This window comes from Trypanosoma brucei, chromosome 7 (genome assembly GCF_000002445.2).
Source record: "Trypanosoma brucei brucei TREU927 chromosome 7, complete sequence".
Lineage (NCBI taxonomy): Eukaryota > Euglenozoa > Kinetoplastea > Trypanosomatida > Trypanosomatidae > Trypanosoma > Trypanosoma brucei.
This window is the reverse complement of record NC_007280.1, coordinates 1,126,624-1,138,759: the sequence shown is the minus strand read 5'-3', so window position 1 is coordinate 1,138,759 and position 12,136 is coordinate 1,126,624. Positions and strand designations below refer to the sequence as shown.

The window sequence follows — 12,136 nt, the reverse complement described above, 5'->3', positions numbered from 1 at the left end:
ATGCTGAGAGGGGGTTATCATTTTTCGTCTTAACGCTTCGTTGGAATTCAGTGATGCATTTTGGTTCTGCAAAGTTGTTTATATATATATATATATATTCAAATCCCCTCCTCCTATCGTACTGAACAGCAGTGCTGAAGGAACAATGATAACAAGTTAGTATGCAGCACCAATAAAGAGGAGCAAATCCTTCCTCCAGTAATTAACCGCTTACTAGGGCTTGTTTTCGGTCTATTAACAACAGTAACGACAACTGGAGATGGCTCGTCTGGGTGGTTAATCGACACTACCTTCGAGTTTGCAATAATCACACCATGGAATGGTGGTAGACTTCTTATGCGTGTACCCTTTTTGTTTCCATCATCAAGTAGCGTTATTGGTCATTGTTATCTCACTCATTTCTTGACTTAATACACGCGCACACCCGTACAAACTCAAGAGCACAAATCACTGCACCATTGTTTCTCTTCACTCTTCCCATAATTTTTCAATGTTTGCACAGACCCCATAGCAAGTAAGTGGAGAAAAAGGTAACACACAGTGAGTAAGAAAAGCAGCAACGACGAGAAACAAAAGTTTGGCGTAATGGTGATGAAGGCTTTCCCCCTTTCCCTGTTAGCGGCAACCACTGTGTTATTACTGCTGCTTCCTGTTCCCGCACACTCTGACTGCCTCAATGGTACGATGTTGTACTTGCAACCAACGGAGTTCGGCAAATCGAAGCACATAATCACCTTTAAAGGCACGAAATGGGACGAAATTGTCATAAGTGATGAAGCGAAGTTGAGGAAGTCACTTTTGCTCGACATTTACTTGCAAACGCAACGGGAGTACGCCGTCAACACCACCGTTACCATCAACAATATGAAAGTGAGAGAGGGGGAAATGGAAGTTGAAGTGACCGTTACACAAGTTGCATTGGCTGATGACCCCACGCCTGAGTTGCAGCATGTGTGGAATCCCAGTGAGGCCAACTCTATGATAATGCAGGGAAAATTTGAACACACAAAAAGCACGTACAAACCCCATGGGGATGTTGAACTCATTACCGTCAGACTTCCTTTGGTTCCCCCGGGTCCGCCATTATGTGGCACGAGCTGTCAAATTCTTAGAGGTGTGGTGGCCGTGTCTCTCGCTGCTATGACCATAATAGTTAGTGTGACGGCGTACATTTGGATTTATTCGCATTTCCGGCGTCCGAAACTTGAAGAAAGGGATTAAAGTGACCGAAAACGGCGGACTAGCCCCATCAGGTTCGATGCCCCCAATACTAGCTGTGGCTATAGGTACGTGCCATTGTTATACATATTTTATTGCTTCTTCATTCTTTTTCCACGCTAATAGCAAATGCTTTCTGATTGTAGAAGTCTCATGATATCGAGTGAGTTGTATTTTTTCTTTTGATTTGTCATTGCACCGTATTCACTCTTCTGTGTTATGCGCATCCCGTTCCTTCGTATTTTCGACTGTCATCACTCCGTGCTTCATATACACTATTGAATTTATCTATTTATCTCTGTTTCAACAACTCTTTGTGCTTCACCGGTTGATATTTGTCTTAAACAGATGATACTAAAACAAAAAATGGCAATGTAAGTTCTCTTGTGTTTTATTTCTTGTTGCGCGCAACATTTAATTCACGTGTGCGTAAAAATACATATATTCTTGTATATTCGTGTGACAGAAGGAGGGGGAGTTATTTTTACGTATGTTTACTTTTTCCTCCTTTTTGAGGGGTTTCCATTCGATCGAAGAAATTCCCACATTCCTTTGCTTTTTTTCTCTGAATCTCACCAAATTACCGAGGGTAGGCATTGGGTTATTGCCCATCAGCAGGAAATTAACATTTGTGATGACAAGTAGGCAAAGCGACTGTCGTCTTCATTGCTTTTTTCCGTTATTGTTATTGAGCTTGTGTTGTTGCTCTCCCGCATCGTTCACTAATTTTTCTTTGTACAAATACTCTTTCTGACTCCTGTTTATTGGTCATTGTTATCTCACTCATTTCTTGACTTAATACACGCGCACACCCGTACAAACTCAAGAGCACAAATCACTGCACCATTGTTTCTCTTCACTCTTCCCATAATTTTTCAATGTTTGCACAGACCCCATAGCAAGTAAGTGGAGAAAAAGGTAACACACAGTGAGTAAGAAAAGCAGCAACGACGAGAAACAAAAGTTTGGCGTAATGGTGATGAAGGCTTTCCACCTTTCCCTGTTAGCGGCAACCACTGTGTTATTACTGCTGCTTCCTGTTCCTGGTAGGTGTGCTGACGACATCCAGCAGTCCTCAACATCAAAACATACCGTGAAATTTGATGGCGACAATTGGGCGGCAACTGTCCAGCAGAAAGAGGAACAACTGAGGGAAATACTTGTGAGCGACATCGATCGTTACGTGCAACGGAATGGAAGTTTTCTGACGGAGGTTTTAATTACCTCATTCGACCCCACACACAACTTTATCGAAATACTCATAGTTGTTGTACAAACCGTCAGGGCACAAGTTTCAAATCCTGAGAGGCAACACATTTGGCCGCCTGCGGAGGTGAATTCACTTATTACGCAGACGGATTATAGTAAAACGCTAAGTTTGTACGAAGGTGTGAAGAGACCGGAACTCATCTCCGTGAAGGTGCATGATGGAAAACTGCATTTTGGTGAGTGCGATGACACATGCAGGCGACTATTAAAGCTGGCGATGGTAGTTATTATTTTAATGGGGGTTTCTTTACTTATTTTGATCATTTACCTAATCGTCAACTGTTGCCGTGGGGAACCAAAAGAAAAAGATGAGAGCAATGCCAATCATCCTTACAATCAAGACCACTATAGGACTGAGGAAACAAACAAATAAAGGCATATGTAGTGAAAAAAGTTTTATTCGTCACTGCTTCAATCCGATTACTTTTGTTGTTAGTTTATTTGTTCACTCAGTTGTGCTGTAGTCTTGTTTTTGTGCTTCTTCCACCACTCAACGTAGGACATGAGCGGTACATAACCAACAAATAAAATTAAAGGAAAGGCTGTCACCCGCAGAAACAAAAACAAAATAATAATGAAAAAAACATCCATCTGTGAATATTCCTCCACTGAGGTTTCTTTTTTTTTTCCCCCTTCAGGTTATTTAATCAAAACAATCATCGCCACCGCGTCGTTGTTGTCTATTATTATTATTTTATATGACATGAACGTAAGTTATCGTAATTATGTGCATTCTTCCACGAGCAGGCCGCGGGAGGTGCCAAAAGAAATGGGACAAGGAAAGAAAAAAAAATACACCTCTGCGATCCCTGAGAGTAAAGTACGGCGAATATTGAGAGCCGTTGCGTCGAGTTTCTTTTAGTTTTCAGTGCTTTATTTCTTCCTCCTTGTTAAAAACTATCTTAATTTCGTTCCCTCATACATGTATATATATATATATGTATGTGTGTGTGTGCCCTTCTGCTGTTTTATATTATTTATTTGTATCTTTGATCTCTCGTTATATGTGACTCCCCCGCCTTGCGGTTCGAGTACCGGGGGAAGAAAAGAAAATAAAAGATATTAACGGTCACTTATTTTATTGTCTCGTTATTAAGAGAAAACAGGAAGGATAAATCGGCACACACAATTCCTTCCCTCACCACAAATGAACGGTGACGACAACAGCAGTACAACAGAGACTGTTTGGACAATGAAGTTGATCCATTCGGTTAATTATAATTTTTGTTGTGGATTCTGTCCAACATGATTCCCTTCACTCCCCCCTTTCTTTCTTTCTTCAACCGTACTCGAATTATTGGTAAGTTTTGGCTTAGAGCAAAGAAGTAAAACACGGGTAGCTTACAAAAAGAAAGGAAAAGAGAAAGCCCTTTTCAGCATAATGACAGTGAAGGTTTCATTTTCTCTTACAACAGCAGCAATGCTGTTGCTGATCCCCATGCCCACTCTCTCGAAAAATTGCTTTGCAACACCGAGGGACAATAATTCCACTGACGAAGAACAGTTGGGCACATCGAAACATGTAATCACTTTTAGTGGCGATAAGTGGGGTGGTGTGTATACGGGGGGTGAAAGGAAACTAAAGACGGCTCTTCTTCTTGATATTTACGCTCAAATATTACGGAGACACGCTTTCGACACCACAGCTGACATCAACGACGTAAATACTCGAGGTAAACACATGAGTGTTACAGTGACCATTACGCAAGTTTTGATAAATGGTACCCCGAGCGAGAAGATGCAGCACACATGGAATCCCAGCGAGATATCGTCGTTACTAATGCAAGGAACGTATAAACACACAAACAACTTGTACAATGAGTACGGTGGTAACAGCGAAACCGGTAGCAACGGTGCCGTGCGCCTCCTGAGCGTCAAGAACCCGACCATAAGTGAAAAACTTCATAGGTGCGGGGAGGGCTGCGCGGCTCTGCGAACCTTCTCGGGCGTCATTTTGTTTTTTATGGCTCTCGTTTCTGCAATTTGCGTATTCTTAATTTTTAAATGGAGAAGGGATGCAGAAAAAGAGGAAGATGAAGAAGAAGAAGAGGAAGACATTCCTACTCCAAATAAACATGCAGTCAATGTCCTAAACGTCGACGATGCCAGAATGGAAACAGAAAGTAACGAAGGCATATCTGATAGCAATAGTGCTGACAACAATCCGAAGTAATGCGCGGTTAGTTGTGGACAACATTCCACTGCGTCTCTTTGATATACTTTTTTTTGCTTTTGCTTTTCGCTGCATATACCAGCACCCCACTCCACGTGTGGTGAGGAGCTTGGGGTGGCATTCTTTGTTTGAACGCCTCCCATCCCCTTTTATGTTATTTTATGTTTTTTTTCCCCCTCTTGCTCGTTTATTCCCGCCCACCTTGTTGCTTTGACTGCCCTATGTACGACTGATAAATATGCATTGGACAACACATGGCTACTATTCAGTGTCTAAATACATCTTGCACACGCGGTCTTCCTGTTACTGCATGCACGGAAACTACTTTGAGCCCCCCCTTCCTTTCCCTCCCTACTTTTTCATCTTTCATATTATACCACATACATTTTGTGTATTACTCATTTTACCGTTAGCACCACCTTGCAAAGTTGTTAGCGTAATATGGGAATGTGTGTATTATATACTTCCCAATTGAATCCATATTCGGGAAGTTTTCTGTCTCCTCACTCGCCTCGTTGAAATCCTGTTAGTTGTCTCGGTATCAATGATAATATTGATGTGTGTTGAATGGTGGTTTATGGATGTGACTGTATTTTGTTGCGTATGAACCACTGGAATGATTAAAAGGTCCTTTTAGCACTGCGGGGTTATGAATATTAATAGCCTGCACTCGTGTCAATGTATCTGGTAGTATTTTCACACCCCACCCACGTGCAACTTTTTACCTTTGCTCTGAGTTATTCTACTCCACACACCCATCGTTGCAACATTATTGGAAGTTAAGTGCTTTAGTAGTCATTAATTTTGTAACGACTCTAATTAACGCGGTTCCGGTCGACAAAATTAAGCACTGCTGACACCCACTTCTTTATTTCCCCCACCTGGAAACAATGACTCGGCAATCCGATGTGCAAAAATCCATGAGGACAATTTCTGATGGAGCGGAAAAGGCAGTAGAAGTACGGAAATATGACGAGAAAGCGGTGCAGCAGCGGATGCAGAAACTTTATGCCGATGTGGCGAAAAAGAAATTAGCTGAGAAGAAGCGAGCTGATGAGTTGGCGCAGATCCCGGTGTCGGAGGAGGATGTGCAACTTTTGGTGCGTGAATGCGGTTGGGAGGCGCAGGTGGCACAACAGAAACTCCGTGAGAGGAATGGAAGCGTTGTGGCGGTTCTTCGAGATGTTGCGGGACTCCCGAAGGCCAAAGCATCGAGTGGAACCTCCTGAAACCTGACAAACAAAAAAAAACATTTACAATATAATGGTTATGACTGATTGAATGAGAGCAGCAGCGAGAGAAACGGAAGTTGGCGGGGCCCTTTTGGTTGACTTGTTACGAGATGCTCAGAGGTGTGGAGCGTAAGCATGTGTGTAATCCCACTGAAGACAATTGCATGGTGATGCAGGGGATGTTTGAGTTCATACAAATCTCAAACAAACACTGTAGAGGCGTTGAACTCATTAATGTCAAACTCCATCTGATTATTTCAGGCACGAATGCCCTCATGTAGGATGAAAAGGATTGCCACTTCCTTCATGTCGCAACGGATTCGCTATCAATTGCAACAGCTCCGACCTACAGCTTGTTGTGAGTTTTTAACGCGCTTGGACTTCGGTAATGAACTTGGAACTTGATTTCCTGAGGATCGCCGCGGTGCATAATTTGTTCCTTCCCCATTTGATGTGAGCAGTGCGGTGCACTTAACCATTGTGGTATCACTGCTTCGCTTTCTATGAGTGTGTGCTGTACAAATCTAATTCCTCTTCCACTATTTACCGTATTTGAAGCTCATTAAAGGAACCATAATTAGCAAAGGGGGCACACTCAGTTGTCAAGGCAGTGGAACCCACAACATCCGCGCACAGCGGTGACACAAATGCATAATAGCTGCTTTTCATACACCTCTATTGTGGGGATGTTGATTCTCAAAGCGTAGTGGTTGTAATTTGAAATCAGGCATGGAGCGTCTGGGTAGGCGCATCGAGGCCAATCGCTTTATTATGGGACAGTTGGATGGTATGCGAGGGTGCACGCCTGCTGTTGGTTGCAGCGGCAGCCTCAAAAAATTAAGTTATGCAACACTCGGTGTATTGCGCCGGGAGAATATGCGGCGGTGCGGGTGAGCCCTTTCACTGCACTTTGGGCAGCGGGGGTTGGGATGGTATCTACAGGGGATCTACTTCACATTGGAAAGTAAACGTCACAACTGCTGTCTCGACTGGTCGCTGATAGAACCCGTGAGGTGGAGAGAGAGACTGCTAGACCGGAGTTCCCTTCCAGGACGGATTAGCATCGGCAAACCGAGAGGCACAAGCACGCCCTCGTTGTTGAATTACTGATCGGCATTCTGTTGGAGGTATGAAGGAATCGCAGTGGCGGCGGTGTTGATTAAAGTTTGAGAAACCTCGAGGAAAGGGAAAACCTCGTGTCGCAAAAGTCACTATTTCCCGGGAGTCACACCGGCTATAGAGGCTGAAATTGAATACTTGAGAAAACAGTTGGGCGACTGTAAAGAACAACTTATAAAATACAGAGCACACTTTGAGCAGGTTAACCACGTTATTAAGAATAGACGAATTAAAGGAAATGGTTCAGCAGCAAGCTCAGACATTGGAAAAGCTCGAAAAATATTATCAAGAACAAAACGCCCAAAAGGTCCCGTGGCCGCTGATCCTCGGAAACGATGTCTGTAAACCCCCAACCTTCCTCCATAGACCGTCAACAGAGCACTCAGATGTACCAACATGTTTCCACTACTCCGCTCGGCTTTAGTATAAACTGGGTCGGATGGAAAAACAGAGCGGAAACCTCTGAAGGACTTTTACAATTGTATGACGAATGTGGGACTACAATTGGGAATCCTGAGAGGCCTTCATGGTACAATTCTGTAAATTAATGGGGGGGAAGTGAATCATCTCTACATTTTTGGACGTTCACAAGATGGGTACGGTATTATGACCACTTCGTGGCTACGGCGAATAGAATGCCAATACAATATATAACAACAGGGGCAGCTATGTATAAAACATGGCGAATGGAAATGGCAGCACAGAAAAGAGGAGTATTTATCCCACGGGCAATACAAGAAGGATTGGATACTGAAGGAGGTATCAATGTATGATAAGATGGCAAACGCAGCTGCAAAACAAAGAGCTCAGAGAAGTCGCCAAGGACGGAATTGAAGCAATTTCAACAACCATCAGCGTCGAACAAGCCCAAACGGGCGAAGGAAGTCCCCATCGCGGAAACAGTAGCAAAGGCGAGACTGAGCGGGGCTCGTAAAATATACCGCTCCCGACATAAGAGAATGAAACAAAAGGCGAAGAAAGAATGGTCAAAACTACAAATCCACAAGAACAGTGAATATGTTCGAAAACACATGGGAAACAAGAAAATTCTATGGGGGTGTTGCGATCCGCGCGCGGATATACGCAACAAAGAGATACGGGGATGCACAAATAAAATAGTAGCTCCGGCACCACCTAACCCAGTGACTGTCCCCCGCGCGCAGATTAGGCCCTGTTCGTCAGGGAACTCTGAGCGAGAGCACTGTCCGGACCTTAAAATGCCCATTCAAGCACCGGAAGTCAAGCCGATGCTATGGCGTAAACTATTGCGTTCGACAAAAAATAAGGTGCAAGAAAGAATTCAAGTGCTGCTCCGGCAATTAGCCGATGCCGCGCAATACGTAAGACGGGACGAAATAGGCGACGTCCCAGCGCGTTAGTGGCTATCATCCAGTGATGCCAAGACCGTACTCAGCGCGAATATCACGAAATCGACAGTGGATCCCCCAGTCGCCCGTGCATCTACAGTCGATGAACCCTGGAAAAACAGGAGGAGACTATTGGTATGGCCAAACACGACGAATGACTATTTAGATAATGTGTGTGATTATCGCTGTATAGTGGAATTAAACCCGTTCCAGGAGTACCTGGACATACTCTCCGCTGCTGGAGCAATAGTGGGTGATTTAAAAGCAAGTTACTATGAAATTGACCTGCCGGTAAACACCACCGCATGCTTCTCCATTGCAACTGCAGATGGTTCGCCTTTGGAAATGACACAATTGCCCATGGGATTAACAACAAGCTGCGAAATTATGCAGTGGTTGGTAATGACATTAACGGGGCACTCGCAGGTAACGCGTTGAGAGCACCGGATGATAGACGGTGATGTCTGGATCGATAATTTCAGACTAGCAATTACGGAAAAACAAGCGCCAAAAATAATTAGCCTCCTCCACGGCAAGGTGGAGAAATACTGCGTGACATTATCCGAACCGCTGCCTTACGCCACCAGTTATGATTCCATAGGAGCGGTCTTGGACCACAATAATAAAAGTGTACAAGTAACAGAAAAACATCTGAATAAATTGAAAATAATGTGGCTAGACAATTTATTCAGATGACGACACAAGAATATTTGAAATTAATCGACCTGCGAGACCTTGAAAAATTATTTGGAAGCCTGGTGGCTACGGCAAAAGTATTAGCAACTGAGCCGCTAGACTGGTTCCAAGAAATAATGAGGAAGTTCAGTTTTTTTCAACAATGCGTGCAAGCGTGTTAATGCCAGCCTAATAGTTTACGCCATAGCATCGGCTTGACTTCCGGTGCTTGAATGGGCATTTTAAGGTCCGGACAGTGCTCTCGCTCAGAGTTCCCTGACGAACAGGGCCTAATCTGCGCGCGGGGGACAGTCACTGGGTTAGGTGGTGCCGGAGCTACTATTTTATTTGTGCATCCCCGTATCTCTTTGTTGCGTATATCCGCGCGCGGATCGCAACACCCCCATAGAATTTTCTTGTTTCCCATGTGTTTTCGAACATATTCACTGTTCTTGTGGATTTGTAGTTTTGACCATTCTTTCTTCGCCTTTTGTTTCATTCTCTTATGTCGGGAGCGGTATATTTTACGAGCCCCGCTCAGTCTCGCCTTTGCTACTGTTTCCGCGATGGGGACTTCCTTCGCCCGTTTGGGCTTGTTCGACGCTGATGGTTGTTGAAATTGCTTCAATTCCGTCCTTGGCGACTTCTCTGAGCTCTTTGTTTTGCAGCTGCGTTTGCCATCTTATCATACATTGATACCTCCTTCAGTATCCAATCCTTCTTGTATTGCCCGTGGGATAAATACTCCTCTTTTCTGTGCTGCCATTTCCATTCGCCATGTTTTATACATAGCTGCCCCTGTTGTTATATATTGTATTGGCATTCTATTCGCCGTAGCCACGAAGTGGTCATAATACCGTACCCATCTTGTGAACGTCCAAAAATGTAGAGATGATTCACTTCCCCCCCATTAATTTACAGAATTGTACCATGAAGGCCTCTCAGGATTCCCAATTGTAGTCCCACATTCGTCATACAATTGTAAAAGTCCTTCAGAGGTTTCCGCTCTGTTTTTCCATCCGACCCAGTTTATACTAAAGCCGAGCGGAGTAGTGGAAACATGTTGGTACATCTGAGTGCTCTGTTGACGGTCTATGGAGGAAGGTTGGGGGTTTACAGACATCGTTTCCGAGGATCAGCGGCCACGGGACCTTTTGGGCGTTTTGTTCTTGATAATATTTTTCGAGCTTTTCCAATGTCTGAGCTTGCTGCTGAACCATTTCCTTTAATTCGTCTATTCTTAATAACGTGGTTAACCTGCTCAAAGTGTGCTCTGTATTTTATAAGTTGTTCTTTACAGTCGCCCAACTGTTTTCTCAAGTATTCAATTTCAGCCTCTATAGCCGGTGTGACTCCCGGGAAATAGTGACTTTTGCGACACGAGGTTTTCCCTTTCCTCGAGGTTTCTCAAACTTTAATCAACACCGCCGCCACTGCGATTCCTTCATACCTCCAACAGAATGCCGATCAGTAATTCAACAACGAGGGCGTGCTTGTGCCTCTCGGTTTGCCGATGCTAATCCGTCCTGGAAGGGAACTCCGGTCTAGCAGTCTCTCTCTCCACCTCACGGGTTCTATCAGCGACCAGTCGAGACAGCAGTTGTGACGTTTACTTTCCAATGTGAAGTAGATCCCCTGTAGATACCATCCCAACCCCCGCTGCCCAAAGTGCAGTGAAAGGGCTCACCCGCACCGCCGCATATTCTCCCGGCGCAATACACCGAGTGTTGCATAACTTAATTTTTTGAGGCTGCCGCTGCAACCAACAGCAGGCGTGCACCCTCGCATACCATCCAACTGTCCCATAATAAAGCGATTGGCCTCGATGCGCCTACCCAGACGCTCCATGCCTGATTTCAAATTACAACCACTACGCTTTGAGAATCAACATCCCCACAATAGAGGTGTATGAAAAGCAGCTATTATGCATTTGTGTCACCGCTGTGCGCGGATGTTGTGGGTTCCACTGCCTTGACAACTGAGTGTGCCCCCTTTGCTAATTATGGTTCCTTTAATGAGCTTCAAATACGGTAAATAGTGGAAGAGGAATTAGATTTGTACAGCACACACTCATAGAAAGCGAAGCAGTGATACCACAATGGTTAAGTGCACCGCACTGCTCACATCAAATGGGGAAGGAACAAATTATGCACCGCGGCGATCCTCAGGAAATCAAGTTCCAAGTTCATTACCGAAGTCCAAGCGCGTTAAAAACTCACAACAAGCTGTAGGTCGGAGCTGTTGCAATTGATAGCGAATCCGTTGCGACATGAAGGAAGTGGCAATCCTTTTCATCCTACATGAGGGCATTCGTGCCTGAAATAATCAGATGGAGTTTGACATTAATGAGTTCAACGCCTCTACAGTGTTTGTTTGAGATTTGTATGAACTCAAACATCCCCTGCATCACCATGCAATTGTCTTCAGTGGGATTACACACATGCTTACGCTCCACACCTCTGAGCATCTCGTAACAAGTCAACCAAAAGGGCCCCGCCAACTTCCGTTTCTCTCGCTGCTGCTCTCATTCAATCAGTCATAACCATTATATTGTAAATGTTTTTTTTTGTTTGTCAGGTTTCAGGAGGTTCCACTCGATGCTTTGGCCTTCGGGAGTCCCGCAACATCTCGAAGAACCGCCACAACGCTTCCATTCCTCTCACGGAGTTTCTGTTGTGCCACCTGCGCCTCCCAACCGCATTCACGCACCAAAAGTTGCACATCCTCCTCCGACACCGGGATCTGCGCCAACTCATCAGCTCGCTTCTTCTCAGCTAATTTCTTTTTCGCCACATCGGCATAAAGTTTCTGCATCCGCTGCTGCACCGCTTTCTCGTCATATTTCCGTACTTCTACTGCCTTTTCCGCTCCATCAGAAATTGTCCTCATGGATTTTTGCACATCGGATTGCCGAGTCATTGTTTCCAGGTGGGGGAAATAAAGAAGTGGGTGTCAGCAGTGCTTAATTTTGTCGACCGGAACCGCGTTAATTAGAGTCGTTACAAAATTAATGACTACTAAAGCACTTAACTTCCAATAATGTTGCAACGATGGGTGTGTGGAGTAGAATAACTCAGAGCAAA

The 12,136-nt window shown here is 44.5% G+C and overlaps 5 protein-coding genes across 5 annotated transcripts, besides 6 other annotated features; 4 read left to right on the top strand and 1 right to left on the bottom strand.

Moving 5' to 3' along the window:
- Positions 1-12,136: part of a sequence feature (sequence corresponds to BAC RPCI93-5F10) that runs on past both edges of the window.
- Positions 78-99: a sequence feature (AT_rich).
- On the top strand, positions 586-1,221 carry Tb927.7.4280 (hypothetical protein, conserved; the record flags this gene model as incomplete). Its single annotated transcript, XM_840958.1, has 1 exon — positions 586-1,221. One exon carries the CDS (start codon positions 586-588, stop codon positions 1,219-1,221), a length of 636 nt encoding a protein of 211 aa, XP_846051.1.
- Positions 2,192-2,860, top strand: Tb927.7.4270 (hypothetical protein, conserved; the record flags this gene model as incomplete). The annotated part of the gene is made up of 1 exon (XM_840957.1): positions 2,192-2,860. One exon carries the CDS (start codon positions 2,192-2,194, stop codon positions 2,858-2,860), a length of 669 nt encoding a protein of 222 aa, XP_846050.1.
- Positions 3,410-3,441: a microsatellite.
- Tb927.7.4260 (hypothetical protein, conserved) lies at positions 3,869-4,660 on the top strand (the record flags this gene model as incomplete). Its single annotated transcript, XM_840956.1, has 1 exon — positions 3,869-4,660. One exon carries the CDS (start codon positions 3,869-3,871, stop codon positions 4,658-4,660), a length of 792 nt encoding a protein of 263 aa, XP_846049.1.
- Positions 4,507-4,542: a microsatellite.
- Positions 4,642-12,136: part of a sequence feature (Repeat region unresolved, may contain misassembly.) that runs on past the window's edge.
- Positions 5,551-5,889, top strand: Tb927.7.4250 (hypothetical protein, conserved; the record flags this gene model as incomplete). Its single annotated transcript, XM_840955.1, has 1 exon — positions 5,551-5,889. One exon carries the CDS (start codon positions 5,551-5,553, stop codon positions 5,887-5,889), a length of 339 nt encoding a protein of 112 aa, XP_846048.1.
- Positions 8,501-9,049: a mobile genetic element.
- On the bottom strand, positions 11,634-11,972 carry Tb927.7.4240 (hypothetical protein, conserved; the record flags this gene model as incomplete). The annotated part of the gene is made up of 1 exon (XM_840954.1): positions 11,634-11,972. The coding sequence occupies one exon, from the start codon at positions 11,970-11,972 to the stop codon at positions 11,634-11,636; it is 339 nt and encodes a 112-aa protein (XP_846047.1).